Below are 19,789 nucleotides of genomic sequence, written 5' to 3' on the forward strand. Positions count from 1 at the left end.
GGCGGGGCGAAAAGTTGAGGCGGCCAATAGGGCGGCGGGGCCGGCGGGGCGGGCGGGCGCCCATTGGCCGGCCGGGCGGCGGGGCGGGGCGGGGCGCGGCGGGGCCGGGGCGGCGGCGGCGGCGGCGGCGGCGCCATGGAGCTGGGGGCGGGCGCGGGGGCGGGCGCCAGCCCCGGCGCGCGGGGCGGCGCGGAGTCGGGCCGCGTCCTGCTGCTGCTCATGGGCGGCGGCGGCGGCGGCGCGGGGCGGGCGCGGCGGGGCGGGGGGGGAGCGGAGGAGGTGGAGGCGGCGCCCGGTGGCCCCGAGCCGCGCTCGCCGCTCTCGCCGCCCGCCCCCGACTACGAGGCGCTGCCGCAGGGCGCCGCCGTGTCCACGCACATGCTGGCCGGAGCCGTGGCGGGCGTCATGGAGCACTGCGTGATGTACCCCGTGGACTGCGTCAAGGTGCCGGAGGGGGGGGAGGGCACCGGGAACCGGGCACCGGGCAGGGCCTGGGGGGCGCAGGAGGGGGAGGAGAGAGGGGAGGGGGGCGGGACCGGGGGGGGTGAACCGGGAGGGGGAGGGTCTGGGGGTGTGGGACCGGGGGGTGATTGGGACCGGGGGGGTTGGGCCCGGGTGATGGGACCCGGGGGTGATCGGTACCGGGGGTGTCAGACCGGGGGTGATCGGTACTGGAGGGGTTGGACCCGGGGGTGACCAGTTTGGGGGTGATCGGTCCCGGGGGTGCACCCCCTGCTGCCCCCGCCCTGGGCCGCAGGGGTGACGGGCGTCCCGCCCGGGGTTTGCCTTCCAGACGCGGATGCAGAGCCTGCGGCCGGAGCCCGCCGCCCGCTACCGGAACGTGCTGGAGGCCCTGTGGCGCATCGTGCGGACCGAGGGCGTCTGGAGGCCCATGCGGGGCATGAACATCACCGCCACCGGAGCCGGCCCGGCGCACGCCCTCTACTTCGCCTGCTACGAGAAGTTAAAAAAGACACTGAGCGACGTGATCCACGCGGGGGGCAATAGCCATGTGGCCAACGGTACTCGTCCCGACGGGGCCCCGCCGCCCTCCTCCGGGGCCCCGCCAGGCGCACGGGGCGAGCGGGGGCTGGGGACGGCGGGGAGGGGAGCGGGCAGGGGGCTGCGGGGCGGCGGGGAGGGGGCAGGCAGCCCCGCGGGGGTGGCGGGGCCAGGGATGTGCTAAAGCCCTGTGCTCTCTGCAGCCGCGAGCTAGCGGCGCCGGGCGAAGCGCTGCTCGTGCCTCCGCCTGCTCCTGTGCCCGCCCGAGCTGCTCCCAGGTATCCGTGGCTCGACGCAGGTCAGTGGCCAGCCGCCGGCCCCCGAGGACGGATGCCCGTGGATGGGAGCCGCCGACGGATGAGCGGGGACCGGCCGTGGCCGCGTGGGTTGGTGGTGCAGGAGCCCGCCCAGCGGGGTCAGGGCTGGTGGTGCTGTGGTGCTTTTGGGCAAGTCCCGTCCTCGGCGGGTGTGCAGCAAAATGCTGTCTGGTTCCTCCTCCCGCGTGGTGCTGGGTACGGCCACCCTCGTCCTGTGGGACCCCTGCGAGTCGGTGGCCTGCGAGGGCTGGGATTGAGGGAGTCCCGGCCGGCCCACGAGACTTGACAGACTGTCGCGCTCCTCTTCTTCTCTCTGTCGAACTCTTTTTCGGGTGGGATTTGCTGAGGACCAGCCCGCCTTCCGGACAGGAGATGGAGGCTGCCTTTGGATCTCGCCCTCCTCTGCGGGGGGACTTCCTCCTTTGCTTTGGCGGGGGACTCGGGGTCGTGGTGGAGCCCCGGGGTCTCTCGCCACCTCCTCCCCTCACATGTGGCAGTTCTTGTTTTGCAGGTGCAGCCGGGTGTGTAGCAACGTTGCTCCACGACGCGGCGATGAACCCTGCAGAAGGTAACGATGAGCCTGCCCTGCCGGGGGTCTAGGAGTGGGATCTGCCCGGGCTGCCCCCATCCCTCTGTCCTTGTTGCTCGCCTGACCCCAGGGATCCTTTGGGGGTCAGCATAGGCTGCATTTAAGGAGCCCAGTGGCTGCCACTTACAAAGCTGGGAAGTGGAGGGAATTCATTCTGGGGAGCACAGCAAACCTCAGCTGAGGAGGAGCAGGGAGGGAGGCAAGGTTTTTTGCTGCTGCCAGCTAGCTGGAGCAGCAGAGAAAGCAAGAGAGACGTGATCCTCACTCTCAAAGTCATTCCAAGTGCACTGAAACCAGACAATGCTGTGGTTAAAGCTCCTTGGGAAGATGTGATATGGTTCTAGGTACGTGGTGAGGATGAAAAAGAAAAAGCTGAGGGACAAAAGTCACCTTAAAGAAGTCTGGAGAAAAGATAACTTAGGGAATGTCTGGAAGGCACTGACTTTGTTAAGCTTGGTTTGGAAACAGGAGAAAGATTTTTAATTAATTAACGTCTGTGAAGGTGGCGGGAGGAGCAGGGGAGGGATAATGAGTACAGACAGCGATGAACAGACTCCTTCCTCGTACAACTGGGAGGCTCGTGACAGCAGGCGAGTAAAGATCTGCGGTAGCAGCTGCGGTGGCAAGCACCACACACGGTGCTGAGCGGGGCCGTGCCCGCAGCCTGGCAGCCCTGGCCAGGAGCCCCGCAGCCAGCTCCAGCTGACCCAGGCTGTGTCGCTCCTGCAGAACCCCCTGCCGGCAGCAAGGCCTCCTCCTGCCTGCCACTGGGCTCTGCCCCTCGGGAGCAGGCAGCTGCTTCGGCTGGTCGGTTGTCATTCCTTGCCTGGAGCTACTCTTCTTACCCTGGCTGTAGCATTTGTAGGCGCACCGTTTTTAGCTCCTGCTGGACGTGTTAAGTTAGGGGAGGCCGGGCAGCTGGAGGCTGTGCTGGGCTCCGCTCCTTCGCGGGGGGGATTTTGGTGTCCAGTTCTTGCCGCGGGGTGGCTGTGTCAGGCGTGCTGCAGAATGGGGTGGCCGAGGAGGGACAGGATAACACAGACCTAGAAATCTGGGAAATAACAGAGTAACTGCAGGGGCTTCCTCTGCCTGCACAGTGGGTCGGTAGGGGCAGGTGGGGAGAGGTGGGTGGTGTGGAGTGCACACGTCGGGTGGCAAACCTTACACCTGGCCATGGGGACGTGCCCTGGAGCGGGCTGCAGGGTGCGCAGGTGGTGCTGTGACGGCGCTGCCTTGTGCAGATGGAAATGGAAAACTGGCCTAGCCCTGCCGGGACGCTGCTGGCCGGAGCTGTGTGCCTTTAGCTCCTGAGCCAGCGTGACTGAAGTGCCGAGCACCCGCAGGGAGCCTGCCTTCACCCTTACCCTTTCTCTCTCCTCTTCCTCTCTGCGCCCGGGTCCCGGCTGCTGCTGCTGCTGCTGCTGCTGCCGCCTGTCCCAAGTGGTCAAGCAGCGGATGCAGATGTACAACTCGCCCTACCAGCGCGTGACGGACTGTGTGCGGGCTGTGTGGCGCAACGAAGGGGCTGGAGCTTTCTACCGCAGCTACACCACCCAGCTCACCATGAACATCCCCTTCCAAGCCATTCACTTCATGACCTACGAGTTCTTGCAGGAGCAGCTCAACCCCCACAGACAGTACAACCCAGGCTCCCACGTGGTCTCCGGGGCCTGCGCAGGGGCCGTCGCTGCTGCTGCCACCACGCCTTTGGACGTTTGCAAAACGCTGCTCAACACCCAGGAATCCCTGGCCTTGAGCTCCAACATCAGCGGACACATCACAGGCATGGCCAATGCCTTCAGGACGGTGTACCAGGTGGGCGGTGTGACTGCCTACTTCAGAGGGGTCCAGGCCAGAGTCATTTATCAGATGCCCTCGACAGCAATCGCCTGGTCCGTGTACGAGTTCTTCAAGTACATCCTCACCAAGCGCCAGGAAGAGCGTCGGGCTGGGAAGTGAGCCAGAGCTGAACCCGACTCCAGACCTGCTTCATCTCCCCTCCTGGTTTGTCTCCTGACCCTCTCCCTTTCGGTTTGGTTTGTGTTGAAGAGAGGGGGCGGCAAAGCCCTTCGGGGTTCAGCAACGCTATTTCTTGCCCGGGGCTGCTGCAGCTCTGCTCCAGCTGCACGGCTGGCTCTCTCCCGGGCCCTCAGAGATGTCCTGCTGGGAGCTGCAGCCCAGGTCACGTCCCCTGGCACTTCGGTGGAGCTGTGCTCCTCTCCTTCCCGTAACAAAAGCCTCCTCTACTGCAAAGCTCGCCCCTGCTTGGAGGGGAAGGTGAATGTCCTGCCCTGCCACTGGCGGGGCCGCAGCTCAGCTCAGTCGCCGAGGAGGGGGCAGCGGCTCCGCCGGGGATGCTGGAGGCTTTGTCTGGCTTTTGGCTGAAGCAAAGTGTAAGCCTTGCCGTTGTCTTGTAGCACGCACACATGACGCTGACTGCCCTGGTGGTGGTGGTGGTGGGTGGGGAAGGATGGCACTTGAGGAGGGGAGTCGTAGGTTTGTTAATGTTCCTGCTCTTGACACCTCCAATAAAAACAGTTCTGCTCTATGGTCGCATCCCCTTCTTGCTCTCAGGTGGCACGAGACCCTTCTGACTGCCCAGCGCTGGGCTCTTTTTTTGTGGCTCTCATCAGGGTGGCGGGTGGGACGCTGTCTGCCAGGGCCTTGGGAGCAGCAGCGGGCAGATTCACCCACATGCTTGGAGGTCTTTGTGTGAAGGGCAGGACATCTTTTTCAGCAGTTTGATGGAGAAAGGCGTTAAATGGTGGAAGAAAGTCCGTGAGGAACGCAATGCTCTCAGCCCAGCCCCCTGCTAAGTCTCCGTACAGCCAAGTACCCATTACTGCAGCCCTGCGCCACTGCTGCCACGAGGCTGGACGGGGCAGCTCAGAGCAGCTTCACCTCACAGCAGCAAGGCCGAGGGTCCTGCACTACCCAGCTGGGGATCATCCTGCCTCTCCCCTGCAGCCTCTCCCCTCCTGGGGCCGTGTGCCAGCCCCACTGGCCAGGCTGGGGGCAGAGCAGAGCCGGGCAGGGCAGCAGCCTGAATTGCAGTGAGCAATTCAGTGCTGGGTGACACTGGAGGGCCCTCAGGGGGTTTCTGCACTGTCCTCACATAAGGGATATAGGGGATTTGGGGCTCAGCACAGCTCCTGCCTCCTGATTTGGGGTAGACCAGTTTGTGCTTTGATGGGCATTTTAAAACCCTGCAAACACAGTTGCACAATATTTTCTCAATAATATTAAATTACCTTTTTTGTTTTTTGTTTGTTTTTTTTTTAAACTGTTTTCTTAGCCATGTTGACACTGATTTCTGTCGGAGTCCCACCCAGCTCGGACCAACAAGGCGGAACCACGGGGCCACGTGCAGAGCACTGATGCCTTGCTTGCTTGTACCGCCTTACAGAGCCCACGGATCCCGTTGTGGGGTGCCGTGGGGACGCCTGGCCCCAGCGGGATGCTCCCTGCGTGCCTGCAGGAGGGGCATCCATCCCATGGACGGGCCATGCCTGGAATAACTCCCTGGAGGAAATGTGCTCACAGCCGTGGTATGTGCTGCCTGCCAGCGTCCCTGGGGGCTCGGGGCTGCCCCACAAGGGGTGCTGGGGGCTCTGCCCTCACCGCTCTGCGTGTCCCTGGGTGCGGAGGGGATACGGGGTTGGCAGCAGCCCTGCGTGGTTGCGTGCCTGCCTGCTGCTCCCCGCCTGGGCTGCAGGCTCCTGTGCCCTGTGGGCTCCTGTGCCCGGCTTGTTCTGCACAGGCAGGAGGATCAGGCGCTCCTTAAAGAAACAAAAGCCACCCCGAAGCCGGTGAGCCTCCGGTCTCCCCACCGTTTCAACAGCTGGGGCTTTAAGAAATAACCCGAGTATTGCAAGATTTGGCAGCCCTGCGGCTCCTCCACCCAAGAGGGAGGAATCTGAGCAGCAGAAAAGGCTGGGAGAGACCCAGGGAGGATTAGCGGGCAGCGCGGGGCTGGGCTCTGCCAGCAGTGAGGCAGCAGGAAACGGGCACGACCCAGCAGAGCCGCTTCGGGGCCGGAGCAGAGCCGCAGCTTCACCTCCAGCCCTCGCACCGGGGCCATATACACAGGCCTGTGCATAAACACAGGCAGGGGCCGGGCTGAGATTCGTGCTGTTAAACCCCTCGGCCGCTGGAAGAGGCTCTATAAATGTCAGTGGGCGAAGGCATGAGTGAAGGTGACTGCGGGATGAGGAGGGGCGTTTCCAGGAACAACTGCCCGCAGACAGGCTGGGGGAGGGAGCGGGACCCCCGGGAAGGGGGGTATAATAACTCAGCACGGCACAGGGGAGATCTTGGCTTCCTCCCACCGGGCCACGGCCTGCCTGCTCTGCTGGGGCTTTGCCAGCTCACCCAGCAGCAGCAGGGCACTGCCAGTGCCCGCAGAGCAGCCCCGGGGTGGTGGCACTGCAGGGACCGCAGCGCTGCACGGGAGCATCCAGGGGCTTTCCAGACATCCCCTGTGGCCAAGCCATGGAAGAGTGGAAAAATCCCCTGTTCTGCTGCTGTCTCCTTCCATCCTCGGAGCTGAACCTCTGCCCTGGGCCAGCAGCTGGCCCGAGGAGCAGCTCCAGGACCATGCATGGGCCGTGGAGGGCAGGAGGGAGCGTGCCTGCTGCTGGTGCTGCCTGCAGCACGTGGAGCTGGGTGCTCCTCGCCACGAGATGGCTTCAAACCAAGCCCAGTGTGGGTGCAGTGTCAGAAACCCTGAATTGAGCATCAGGGATGCGCAGAGGCTGTCTCTTAATTGTGTTGACGAGGCTTCCTTAGGTCCTCTGGTCAGCCCCCGGTCCTGCTGTGACTGTGTGCGTTTGGGTCCATCTCAGTTGGACAGAAGTCCCACTTTTGCCACCTCTCTTAGCAGGGTGTCTGGTTGATCCCCTGAGCCCCTGTAACTTGTGGGGTTTTTCCCACTACGGGTAATGCCAGAACCACCTCCTGGGGAAGGCTGCTGCTCTTGGTTTCTCACCGGTGATGATGGTGCTGTGAGCCCCGGGTGCAGGCTCCTGCAGTGACCAGCCAGCCCCATAGCAGCACCTCCAGCCCCTGCTCATGGTGGTGGCATCCCCACAAACACGTCCCCTGCCTGCAGTGAAGGGATTTTGCCTCCCCCTGGGGGGCTTGGCTGGGGGTTGGGTGCCCTTCCTGGGTCTGGTGACACCTCCTTGGAGCCCCGCTGCACGAGGCTGGGCCTGTGGCCTCCTCGGCATTTGGCTGTGCTTCATGTGAAATCCCTCCTACAGCCTCTTCTGAGTAACCAGGCTATTTTTGGCCTTCCAGCGAGGGAGCCGCGCTCAGCCCATCGCAGCTCCGCAGACAACCCCGTTTCACCCCCCTGCAGGATCCCCAGCCACATCCAGCCTCTTGCTGTCCTTCGTCCCCATGTCCCGTTGTCCCTCCAGCCTCATCCCGCTGCTGGTGCTGGGTGGGGGCGAGCCCGCAGCCCCCAAGCAGGGCAGAGCAGGGCAGTGCTGCCAGCCCTGCCCTAGGTGATGGATTTGGGGGCATGGCAGCCCCGCCGTGGCACGAGCCCAGGCTATTTCGGGCAGCCCCCACTTGCCTTGCCAGGAGTAGCTGGAGCTGCAGCGAGACCCAGCCGCCTGCTGGGGTAACTCGAGATGCCTGAGTGCAGGCTGAGGGCAGGGCTGGGGGATGAGCTGCTTGGGCCAGGGGTCTCCTCTCCCCAAGGGAAAAATGGGGAGATCCCCTCTGCGTGGCTGTCCTGTGCCTGGGGGGCTCCTGAGCAAATCCAGCCTTGGGTGCTGAGTCCAAGCCACCCCTTTGCCAGCCCGGCTTGGTGGCAGAGAGGAGGGGGATGTGGGCTCTGCCCTGCTGCACCACATCCCTGCCCGCACCCTGCAGTACCCCATAATTTCCTGCCCTAACCTCTCTGCCATGGGGCAGCCGGTGCCTGCCAGCCCTGCTCGGCAGGAGGGGGGTGTCTGGTGCCTGCGGGGAGCAGGGGGGTGCCCTCACAGCCTCCCCCAGCCCCGGCTGCGCTGCTTCTGGGATTCCTCAGGGCTCTGTCAGACCCCAATAAAGTTATACAAGTTCTCATGACCCCACGGCCCTGCGGCGGTGGTAAACTCAGGAGCTGGGGCTGCCTGGACACAGAGCAGACGTTGCCCCTGGTGGGCTCTGGGAGGCTGCCTGCTGACCCCTGCTGCTGCTGGAGCAGCTGGGGGACAACCCCTGCCCGTGCAGGTCCCAGGCTCTGCCGTACATCGTGGGGATGCAGGCAGGAGGGGAGCCCAGGCTTCGCCTAACAGCCTGAAAGGTAAAGCCAAGGCTGAAAACCTGCTTTGTGGGCACTTAAGAGGCCATCCAGACAGCCACCCATGACATCCCATGGCTGGGCCTGCTCTCACTGTGTCTTTGTGTGATGGGAACGTTTGGGGGCTGTTCCAGACCCTTGTTTCCCCGGGGTGCTCATGGCACAGGTGCTGACGTTGCCTTTGGGCAAGGCACCGACCACGTTTAACACAGCACAGTGTGCAAGGAGAAATGCAAACCCAAGCCGTCTTCTCTGCCCCCAGCACCTTTGGGTGCCCATCAGAGGCGGGCAGCCCGTCGCCTGGAGCCCTGCCAGGGGCTATAAGGGACAGGAGCAGGGAGCTGGGCCAAAATCGGGCCGCGGCTCCAGCAGGGGCACAGCTCCCTCTGCAGCCCGGAGCTGTGAGAGGCTGCGCACAGCGCCCGTCCCCGCTGTCCTTCATGTCCTCGATGTCCTTCTCCGTGTCCTCGATGTCCTTGGGGCAGGACCCGCGGGGGCAGCACGGTGCCTGGAGGCTGAGGGCAGAGCGGGGTCGGGGGGGAGGCTCTGGGGATGCTGCCAGCCTGGGGGGGGCCGGCACCGCTTTGGGGTGAAGGGCTAAAGCTCCCCGGCTCTTACAGAGCGAGCAAGCGGCCGGGCACAAGGACACGGCTGGGGCTAGGGGAGGTGCTGAGCTGCCCAGCACCAACCCAAACCCCGCCGCGGGGACACGAGGACACCGTGGTGCCTGCCCCCAGCCCGGCCCCGTGCGCTTGCCGATAGGTGGCGGTGGCGGATCTCGCTTGGGGACAGGCCGGTGACAGTGTCCCAGCTGGGAGAGGGGGCGCCCGGGGGTCCCGGCCGGCACCCGCAGCCCCGGCACCCTGCAAAGCGCTCGCGGCTTTTTTATCGCGCAGCCCCCAGCCGGCCAGGGGTGCGGGTGGCCTCCGGATGGTGGCCTCTGGACAGCTCTGTGCTGGGGGGCGCACGGCGATGGGGCATCCCCGGGTGGGTTGCTTCAGCCCCCTGGAGCAGCTCTGCACTCGCTCTGGTCAGTGCAGGGATCAGGCTGAAAAATGCAGGAGCCCCCCCTGCTAAGTCAGGCGTGGCCATCTCGCGGTGCGCTGGGCAGGCTCGAGGAGGGTTTGGGGCCATCAGTAACTCATCCACAAAAGACAGACAGGTCGCTGGCACTTGTGCTGGTAGGCAAGTGGTGTGAGATAGCCTTGCTGCACAGCACAGCCACTGATATTTTAATTTATTTACCTGATCCATGGCTGGCCACAGCTTTCTCAGCACTGGGGAGGGCTTGGGCAGCAACCCCTCGTTGTGTAGGCAGGGGGGAGCTCCCAGTGTACTCCCTCAGAGCACTGAGGGCTCCTGTGGGGTCCCCAGATCCCTTCGCCAAGGCCACAGTGACTGTGCCTGGGTTAGAACGGGGTCTGCAGGCAGCCTGGGCCCCCACATGTCTCGCCCTGTGCCCAGGCGAGCTCCCTGCTGATGCCTGCAAGCACACCATAAACCGGGAAGGATGAAGTGCACGAGGGAGGAGATGACCACAAGGCTTGGAAGGGAGAAGTGGAAAAAGATGTCGGGAAGTAGAGGAAACCGGAGCACATCTGCAGTGCTCCAGAGGGAGCTGTGCTGCTCCTGTGCGATCCTGAGCAGGACAGAGGCCGTAGGAAACCAGCTGCGACTGGGGTTTGAGCAGCCCCTTCCTGGCAGTCATCGGAGCCTAGTGGACAGAGGCAAGCTCATGGGCTCCTCCTTGGCTAGGAAGCCTGGATGAAAATCGGAATTTGAGCCCATGCAAGGAGTGGACCTGAGGTCTGGTGGTTAAATCCTGGCCTCCTCGCCCAACCCCTCCTTAGCCTTAAGCCAGCGCGGTGTTTTGGGCAACCTCAGCCCTGCCCAGAATCAACCAGCGCTTTCAGTGAATCCCTGTTTGAGCGGCATGGAACAACACACGACCCCTACCCCTTGACCATGGCTTTCTGCCTCCTTGATGTTCCTCCAGCCCTGCCACCACCACCACAGGACCATGCAGGAGGGAGTCCCGCCGATGGTCTGCATCCCTCGCCTCGGGTGCATCCGGCAGCGCCCCGTTTCGGCGCGGGGCGCCATGGGACGAGGTGCGTCACGGGCGGGCGCTGCCTCCAGCGTGGCCACGCAGTGACTTCCCTCCATTGTGTCTCTCCTCCCTGGGCCGCTTGGCCAATCTGCGGTCTCCCACCACCTCCCTCCCACCGGCCTCCGCCGGCTGTTCCTCCTCTTTGGAGCGCTTCACTTCCGCCGCCCCGCTCCCAGCTCCCCAGCACCGCTGGCCGCTCCATCCTCCCCATCAGCTCGGGGGGCTGGATCCCTCCCACCGAGCCCCTGCCCCCCTCCCACTCCCCCAGCCTGAGCTGGTGGGACAGCTGGGATCTATCCAGGAGCGGGGCTTGCTATGGTGGACATCCAGGAACTCCCTCCACCGTGCCTCAGCAGCCTGCAGCCAGGCTTCTTGGCATCCCTTAGGCCCTGGAAGAGCAGCAGCTGCGTGCTGGTCTGGCCCTGGGTGGGGATGGCAGGGCTGGGGAGCACACATGAGTGTCACTGGGCATAAGTGGGGTGCCCATGAGACTAAACTCATGCTTACGGCAATGCCTGGGGCTCTTGGTGCTTTGTCATGCCGGTACTGCCTGGCGTTGCCTCTTGCAGCACGGCCATGGGGTGTGTGTGTGTGTGTGCCCCTGTGCTCTGCTCGAGTGGCCGCGCTCCAGAGAGTGGCTGTAGGTGTGTGCATCTCAACCAGAGCCTCTGGGTGCTGCTGGGGGTGCCGTGGGTTTCTGACCATCTATCACTTACTTGGAGGGGCTGTGCTAAGCAGGCAGCTCTTCTCGCACGCCCCAACTTTGGAGGAGGTTGTTCTGTGGTTTCCGTTCCTCCAGCTTGCTCACTGAGGCGTGAACTCGCACAGGGTCCCCTGTTTTTGCAAACAGCAGTCTGGCAGAACATGGAGGAAAATGCAGCTCTTTCCTACGGCAGAGACAAATCTCAGCTTGCTGCTGCCGCGGAGGGAGGACATTGCCTATCTTTGTTCTTGGCTATCCTGTTTCTACCCACGAGACCGCGGGGCCTTAACCGCTCATCTCCGAAAGCCAAGAGCGGAGCCTGGGCTTCCTCTCCCGCGACACCTTGCTGCCATCCAGCAAACAATCGCCTGGGCGTGCCGCATCCTCTCCCAGCGCCGGCCCCGCGAAGCCTCCCGGCCGCGGGGTTGCCGCGGGACAGGGCTGCTGAGCCGAGCCGTGCCGAGCTGAGCCTTGCCGAGCTGTGCCAGGGCTGGGGCTGGAGCCTGCTCGTAGCCCGGGGCTGTAGCTGCGAATTTCACGGGTGGTTTCCCAACGGTGCGCGCTTAACTCGCACGGTGCAAAAAATAGTAATAATAATAAAAAATGTGTATATCAGCGCGGGTGTTAGCAGCGCCCGTGCCCGTGAGCTGTGCGGTGGCATGCGGCAAAGCCCAGGACACGCGTGGGGCAGAGGGCAGGACGCGGTGGGCACCGCTGGGCAAGGGGAGGCACACGGAGCTCCCGGGCTGCGGCCGGGCAGGCTGCACACCTCTCCCGGAGCACCGGCGGCGCGGCCGGAGGGACGTGCGGGACGCTGCGGGGCAGCTCTCCGCACCGCCGGGGCGAGCCCACGGGGCTCCGCAGCCGCCCAGCCGCTGGGCCCCGCACGGCAGCGGCACGGCGGAGCCGGCACCGCCCGAGGGCTCCGCGGCGGGGCCGCGCCCGGGCCGGGACCGCGGCTGCGCTCCCCGCGGCCACGGGACGGGACGGGACGGGACGGGACGGGACGGGCCGGGAGCGGCCCCGCAGCCGGGCTTGCGGGTCTCGGCCGCCCCCTCCCCCTGCAGCCGAGCGAAACGGCTGAACATGTAGCAATAATGCCCCGGCATTCAGGCTGCCCGGCCCGGCCGGCCCTAATCAGCGGCCCGCGGACCCCCCTCCTCTCCCCCTGCGCTCAGAGAAAGGGGAACAAAACCCAGCACGTTTCTGCAGCCCCCGCGCATAAAGCGCCGGGCCTGGGCCTCAGTGGGGGGCAAAGCGGCCCGTCAATCTCGGCGCCGGGGCCCCTTTGTCCCTCGCCTCCCTGCCACACCTTTTGTTCCCGAATCCAATAAGCGCCTATTCCCGCTACCTTCCTCGGCGGCTCCTTTCAGCGCCGGCCCGGCGGCCACAATGGGCCGGCTCTGAGCTGCTCGGCCCCATTCAGCGCCTTGGCACGCTCACAATCCCGGCCCGGCCGCCCTGCCCCGCGGGCACGGCGCTGCGAGAGCCCCGCCGCCGCCGGGCACCGGCCCCGCCGGGCCCCGGCCGCCGGGCGAAGGAGGAGCGGGCGGCGGATATTGCACCTGGTTTATTGACTGACTCCGCGAGCTGGCGCTGGCAGTAACCGATACAGAGTAGATAGAGGGGCCGCGGGAGCCCCGGGCCCCGCCGTCGGCTTTTTTACAAGCAAAGCTGCTCCGCTGGCGCGGCGCGACCGGCTCCGGGCCGCCCGTCGCGGCGGCACCTCGGGGCGGCGGCGCTTCGCGGGGAGCTGGGGCAGCCCCGGCCCGCCGCTCCGCTCCGCTCCTCTCCGCCGCCGGCCCGCCCCGCGGTCCCGGGCCGAGCGGGGGCCCGCCGCGCCGCCCCTCCGCCGCCGCCGCCGCCTTCGGTCCAGGGCTGCGGCGCGGCTCCCGACGGCGCTGCGGGGCCGCCGGGCCGTGCTGCCTTGTCCGCTCCCGGCCCTGAGTGCGTGCGGGCTACCAGGCCCGGATGCCCTGCAGTGCGCCCTGGCTGCAGGACGGCCCCGCCGCCGCCTGGTGCAGGGGCTGGCCGCCGCCGCCGAAGCCCCCCAGGCCGCCCACGTTCACGAAGGGGCCGGCGGCCGCCGCCGGGCTGCAGGCGGCCTGCATGGAGGCGCCGCCGGTGCCCGCCGGGTAGGTGCAGCCGTAGCCGGGGTTGTAGGAGGCGGCGTTGCCGTAGCCGTAGGCGGGGAAGCCGTTGTAGGAGTAGGGCCCGTTGTACGCCGAGCTGTAGCCCTGCGAGCCGCCGAGGCACGGCTTGCCGTCGCGGACCAGCACGGGCACGGCCACCCTGCGCGGCGGCGGCGGGGCCGCGGGGCCGCCCAGCTCCAGCGACTTGTCCTGCCGCTGCCGCTTGCACTTGTAGCGCCGGTTCTGGAACCAGATCTTCACCTGCGTGGAGGTGAGCTTCAGGCTGCTGGCCAGGTGCTCCCGCTCGGGCGCCGACAGGTAACGCTGCTGCTTGAAGCGCCGCTCCAGCTCGAAGACCTGCGCCTGCGAGAAGAGGACGCGCGGCTTCCTCCGGCTCCGCTGCTTCGGCCTCTCCGCCTCGTCCGGCTTCTCCGCCGCGTCCAGCGGCTTCTTCAGGGCGCAGCTCTCTGCACGGGGGAGCACAGGTCACGGCTGCGCCTCGCTCACGCCGGCCGCCGCCGCTCCCGACGGGCCGCACCGGGCGGCGGGAGCCCCGCGCCGCGCACCGCCCCGTGCCCCGTGCCCCGCCGCTGCGCGCCCGTCGGGGAACCGCGGCTCGGGCCGGGAGGCAGCGCCGGGCCAGGCACCGGCACCGTGCTTGCGAGCCGCCGGTTCGGGCGGCGGGGCCGGCCGCGTCTCCGCGCCTCCGGGCCGCCTGCGGAGGAACCGCGGCGGCACCGGCGGGCCGAGCCCCGGGGCCGCGCCGTGCTTGGAGCCGGGCACCTGCTGCCCGCCGCCTCTCCCCGGGAGGGCTCCGCCGCACCGGGCGCCGGTTGGGCCTAACCCGGCCCGTTTCTCCCTCCCTCTCCGCTCCTGAAATTTGGGAGCGGGGGTCTGATCGCGGCGGGACCCGGTGGAAGCGTTTCCCGGGGCCGCGGAGGCTGCGAATTACCGCAGCCCCTGCTCGAGGTGCTCGGGGGACGCGGCGGGACCGGGGCTCCGTGCCGACAGACCCGGAGCGAAAGGCGGGGAACGGGAGCGGCCCCGTCGGGACCGTGGGGAACGGGAGCGCGGCGGGGCCGATACTCACTCGGGTCTCGGGCCGCGGGGTCCAGCTCCTCTCCCGGGCCGGGGGCCTCGCAGGAGCCGCGCAGCACGGCGTGCACGTAGCTGTCGGTGGAGATCCGCGCGTCTGCCTGGCCGCCGGGCGCTGTCAGGTAGGACAGCTTGTCCTCCTCCTCTTCCTCCTCGCCGTCGGAGAAGCGGGCGCCGTCGGCGGCCGCCAGCAGGCAGGCGGCGGGGTGGAAGTGGTGCTCCAGGTGGTGCGGGAGCTGGGCCCCATAGTGCGGGTCCTGCTGCTGCTGCTCCAGGTTGAGGATGTCTTTGACAGAGAAGGGGGTGGAGGTGACGGGGCTCGGTAACATCATCGGGGCAGCGAAGCGAGCGGCCGGGGAGTCCCGCGGGCCCGGCGGCGCTCGGGCTGCGGCTCGGCGGGGAGCGCCGCGCCCGGTGCGGGGGGAGCAGGCAGCGCCGAGAGACGAGGGGCCGCGCCTGCTCCTGTCTAAGTTGCCTCCATTAGCCCGGCGCTGGGGGTCTGCGTTTTGTTACAGCTTCTGCAGGGACAGCCAAGGGCTCGGGAGCCTCCTCTGCCCCGGGCCGGCACGTCACGGCGAGGAGGGGCCGGGGGCCGGGGGCGGCCTCGCCATTGGAGGGAGGGGGAGGCAGAGCCGGCCCCCTGCCCGGCTCCGGCCGCCCGGCCAGAAATAGCAATGTATTAAGGCTGCGCTCGGGGAGGCCGCTTCCCCGGAGAGCGCCCCGCCGGCCCGGCACCCTCCCGCCAGGGCACAGCCGCGGGCTCGGGCATCGTGCGCCGGGGTCGGGGACCCCCGAGAGAGCCGCGGCCGCCGCCGCGCCTCCCAGTGCTAAGCACGTGTAGGTAGGTAGGGACCCCCGCCCCGGCGCGCCCCGCTGGCCCCTGCCCGCGCACGGCTCGGCCCGGCCCCGGGAGGGGCGAACACGTGCGGCACAACCGGGGCCTGGCCCCCCCGACAGCGCGGGCACAACCGGCCGCCCTGTTCCAAAAGTGCCCCGCTGCCGGGAGGTGCCCGCCGCGTCCCGGGCGGACAGCAGCCATGCGACGTACACGTAGCCCGACCCTCCCCGTGTCTCCCGATCCCCCCCGGTTATCCCGCAGGTCCCCCGTGAGAGGCAAATCACCGCCGGCCACAGCCGGCGCGCACCGCGCCCGCCCCGGGAACGCGCCCTGCTCCCTGCTCCGCCGCGGCCGGATCGGGCCCCGGAGCCCCGCCGGCACCGGGCACCGGAGAACCGGGCCGGGCCGCGGCGGGCGGGCAGCCCGGAGCCGCGGAGGAGCGGGACAAGGGCAGCGAACGCTAACCCGGGCCATTCGGCGTTTCCTTTCGTTTTGTTTCGTTTCGTTTCGTTTCTCCCGCCGGTAACGGGAGGGCAGCGGCTCCGCGGAGCCGCCACGCCGCCGCGTCGGCGGGTAACGCACCGGGCGAGCAGGGCTCTGCCCGCCGAGCCCCTCCGCACCGCGAGTCCCCCCCGGGCCCGGAGTTGCGCCTTCTCCCCGCCGAGCACACCGGAGCGGCGGGGCGGGGGGTGCCGGAGCCCCGCGGCGGGCCCCCGCGGCCCCCGAGAGCTCGAAGGGCTCAGAGCCGCCGCGGCGGGGGCACCGGGCGGGCCAAGTGTCGGGCGGGGGGTCCCGGGTGGGAAATTCCGTTGTGATTAAAATCCTGCCGCCCCGCAGGGCTCGGATCGGCGCCGAGGCGAGGCGGCGGGGAGCCGGGCGCGCACGGCGGGCAGGTGAGTGTCCCGGGACCGGGGCTGCTCGGGGCCTGCACGGGAGGCCCTCTCGGGTCGTTACAGGGCGGCGGCTCCGCCATTTACCGGCCCTGTCGGTGCCCTCGTTTCCCCGTGTCCCACCGCAACGGCGAAACGCATTTACCGGCGGCGCAGCCCCGGGCCGGGGGTGCAGGTCCCGCGCAGACGCCGCAGCTCCGGTGCTCACGGTCCCGCGGCGGGGCCGGTTCCCGTTCCCCCGGTGGAGCCGGAGCCGGCCCGGGCGCAACGGATCGCTCCCCGCCGCGAAGCCCACGCAGTAAATCTCTCCTTCCTCGCCGCTCCCCGCTCCCTCTCGGTTCGGTCGGGGGACCGGGAAACGCGCTCGCCGTAGCCGGGCCTCCTCGGGGCCCGACTCCGCGCACGGCTTCCCGGCTGTACCGGGCCGCTGCCCCGGTACCGAGGAGCGTTGCGTGGCTCTCACGGCCGCCGAGGGTCTCAGCCCGCTCCCGCCCGCCGTAGGGCCCCGCTCCCGGTCGGCGGCTCTCGCCGAGGCGCGGCGAAGGGCCGGGGCTGTGCACGGGGCCGTGCTCCCAGGAGCCCGGGGCAGGGGCAGGGATTGGGGCAGAGGCAAAAGCAAGGACCGGAGCGAGACAAGGCAGCGGTGCTCGGCCTCTTGGGCCCCTTTTGGGTGGACGCGGAATTAGGGGTGCTTTCCAGCTTCTGACTTTCCAGCCGCCGTGCCGAGGGCCCGGTACCGGGCCCGGACGGCTCTGCCCACGCTCCTTGGCCCCGTGGGCTCGCCTGGCGCCAGCGCGCTGCCGCCCGCAGCTGCACCCCGGACGGGCCGAACGCCAGGCGCGGCCCGCGGGCACGGGGAGCCCGGGCGGGGCGGGACTGGCTCCCCGGGGCGGCTCGGAGGCGGCGGGAGCGGTTGCCCCGCCGGGACCCGCTTCCCTGCCGCCACCGGGCCGGCCCGGCCGGGACCCGCTCCCTCCTGCCGCTGCCGACCCCGGCGGGTGCTCGGGGGACGCAGGCGTCGCGGGTGGACAGGGCAGGTCCCAGCCGGGACACGACACGCGTGGCAGCACCCCCGGTCGCCCCCGCTTTTGTCCCGGTGGGGCCGGATCGGGCCCGCTTCGGCGGGCTGAGAGTGGACCCGGTTCCCGGCGGGACAAGGCGAGGAAACGGCTCCGGCCGGAGCTCAGCGGCCCCGCACGGCCGCGTCTTGCTCGGCCCTGCCCGGGCCCGTCCGCACCGGGGCGGGGGGTGCCGGGGGGCACGGCCGGGGCGAGCGGCGGGGTCCCGGTACGGGACCCAGGGGAGGGCGCAGCCCCGGTACCTGCCGGCGGGCGTCAGCCCCGGGATGCGGCTCCGGGGCTTTCCCAAGCCGGCTGGGCCGGGGTCACCGGGCTATTAATGGTTATTTTATTTATATCATTAGCGGCGTCCCCTGAGCTCTGTTTACAGCGGGGCCTTGTTGTCCCGGCCGCTCCTGCGCTCTGTTTAGACAGGGGATTATTGTAATGGATGGAGCTCGCCGTGCGGATGCTGCGGCGGAGCCAAGAGCCCCCCCCGGCCCGGAGCGGGGGGGCAGCAGCCCTGCACATCGCGGCTGGCGGGCGGAGCCGCCCCGCACAGCCCCCCCGCCGCCGGGGCCCGGGCGCAGGCGGCCCGGTAGCACGCTGCCCGGCCCGGGGGCCTCGCTCGGGGCGATGCTATCAGCCGCGGGGCCGCTAATTGCTCCATTAGTCTCGCGGGTGCCGAGTGCTGGAGCCGGCCCCACGCTAATGGCCGTAAACAAACAAACACGGTAATCCGGCCCCGGCTCCGGCGGGGAGCGGGCGGGGACCCCCGACGGCTGCGGGAGGGGACCCCCGGGGGGCTGCGGGAGGGGACCCCCGGGGGCTGCGCCCACCTGCCCGCCGCCCCGGGCAGCCCCGAGCCCCGCGGGCCGGGGGCCGGTGCGGGTCCGCGCCGCCGGGAGCTGCCCCCCGCGCCCGGCTCTATTTACACAGAGCCTGCCCTTGTGTAAACGCTCCGCGCCGTGGTTTATCTCAGGGCCCGTCTGTTTCTCGTTCTCTGTCAGCAGCGCCCGGTGAAGGATGGCCCTTTCCCAGGGGCTCGGCCCTGATTTATGTGAGAACCGCAGCGCTCCGGGGACGCCCCCGCACGGCGGGGCCGGCGACGCGCCGCGGGGAGGTCGCGGACCCCGGGGCAGCGCCCGGCGGACGGCACCGGCGATGCCCCGCAGCTCCCGGCCCCGCTGCGGCCCCGCACGCCCCGGCCACCTGCCGGCACGGCCCCGGCCTCCCCGCGGGGCTCCGCGCACCGAGCCCGGTGCCCCGACGGCGGGCGCGCCCCGGGAGGCACCGGGGAGAGCGGGCACGGAGCGGCCCCGCCTGCGGCCACCGGGCCGGGACGCGCTCCCCTGGCGCGCCCGCTTTGGCACGGCCCCTGGCCCGCCGCCTCCCGGGATAAAGAGCGGCTTTTATCCCAGCCGCGACGCTTTCCCAGCAATGACTCCTTTCCACTCCTGTTCCAAACGAAATGCGTTCTTTAATCCCCGAGAAAGCGGACGGCTCCTGCAGGCAGAGGAGCCGGGTCCCGGCCAGAGATGCTGCGCACTCGCCCAGCACCGTGCTGCCTTCCTCTCCCACTGCCCTGTCCCGGTCCTACCGGGAATGTCTGCACCCTTCTGCCCACTGGGCCTGCCAGTTGACACCTGCATCTGCCTCTCACCTTCCTGGGAACCCCTCTGGTTTACTCTTGCCAAGAACAACCACCCAGGCAATGCCCATTTTCTGGAGAAATATGTCACTGCAAAGATTTGCTTTTCTTCAATATGTTCTTGCTCTGCAATTGGCTGATTTACACTTGCTTCACAGAGATGTATGTTTTGGAAATATTTCCCCAAACAATACTTCAGTGTGAAATGTGTTTTTCTTAGGGTCATACCAAGAGTTTCCAGTGTCCTGAGAAATACCTAAGTTTCAAAATTGGGAGCTTGATTTGAGGGATCCAGGGTGGTGCTGGATACCAGTAGCTCTGTGTAACATTCAGCACTTGGCATTTTGGGGAATAAGAGTGGCTCTCACAAGGGTGGTGGTCCTTGCAGCAAGGGAATCTTGGTGGATTTGGACACCAAAGAGGAGGCTGCCTTTTATTTCAGACCCTGGTGGAGCTCCAAACAGGAGCCTGACATCTTGAGCTCAGTGAGAGCCAAACCACAGGAGCAGGTAAAGGTCATCCCACAAATGAAGCAATGCAGGATAGGAAATGTCAGCACCAAGGACCCCCTCCTGCCTCCTTTGATTCGGCTTCTCTTGCTCACAAAGGATATGCAGGCTTGACAAAGCCACCCTGCTGCACAACATGGCCCTGCGACTGTGGACGTGCAGAGGGTTGTCAAACACCTCTTCCTCTGGAGGAGAATCTGTCATAAATCACAGTTTACTGCTCATACGACAAGAAGCTCCTGTGCCAGGGCTGCAGCTGGAGGACACCGCCGCAAACACGCGCACACCAGCAAAACCCGCAGCCTTTGCTCTGTGCTTTGGGAGCCGTTGCTGCATGCTTGCGTCCATGAGGTTAAGAACCGGGGCTGAAATTCATCCCTCAGCAGAGGCCCAGCACGAGGCTTGCTCGCTGCTCGCATCCCCAGGTCCGCGTACCACTTGCATCCCATAGGGCTTAAGTGGAGCGTAAGTGGACCCTGGGCCTTGCGCTGGCGGCCTGCCCGGCACTGGATTTCAGCTCCGAGCCCAGGCCTGCAGCTCTGATTCATGCACGTAATCCTGCTGAGGTCAGCGGGTTTCATCCTGCTCCCACCGCAGCCAGCG

The 19,789-nt window shown here is 67.7% G+C and overlaps 2 protein-coding genes across 2 annotated transcripts; one reads left to right on the forward strand and one right to left on the reverse strand.

Moving 5' to 3' along the window:
- The first annotated feature begins 129 nt into the window (after nt 1–129).
- On the forward strand, nt 130–4,456 carry SLC25A28 (solute carrier family 25 member 28). Its single transcript, XM_084526453.1, has 4 exons — nt 130–444; nt 794–1,022; nt 1,831–1,887; nt 3,350–4,456. Exons 1-4 carry the CDS (start codon nt 136–138, stop codon nt 3,865–3,867), a joined length of 1,113 nt encoding a protein of 370 aa, XP_084382579.1. The 5' UTR covers nt 130–135; the 3' UTR covers nt 3,868–4,456.
- Nucleotides 4,457–12,568: 8,112 nt separating this feature from the next.
- On the reverse strand, nt 12,569–14,583 carry NKX2-3 (NK2 homeobox 3). Its single transcript, XM_084526600.1, has 2 exons — nt 14,236–14,583; nt 12,569–13,612 (listed from the first exon to the last, which is right to left on the reverse strand). The coding sequence occupies exons 1-2, from the start codon at nt 14,570–14,572 to the stop codon at nt 12,972–12,974; spliced, it is 978 nt and encodes a 325-aa protein (XP_084382726.1). The 5' UTR covers nt 14,573–14,583; the 3' UTR covers nt 12,569–12,971.
- Nucleotides 14,584–19,789: the final 5,206 nt, after the last annotated feature.

The sequence above is a fragment of the Aythya ferina genome (genome assembly GCF_964211825.1).
Source record: "Aythya ferina genome assembly, chromosome: 7".
Taxonomy (NCBI): domain Eukaryota; kingdom Metazoa; phylum Chordata; class Aves; order Anseriformes; family Anatidae; genus Aythya; species Aythya ferina.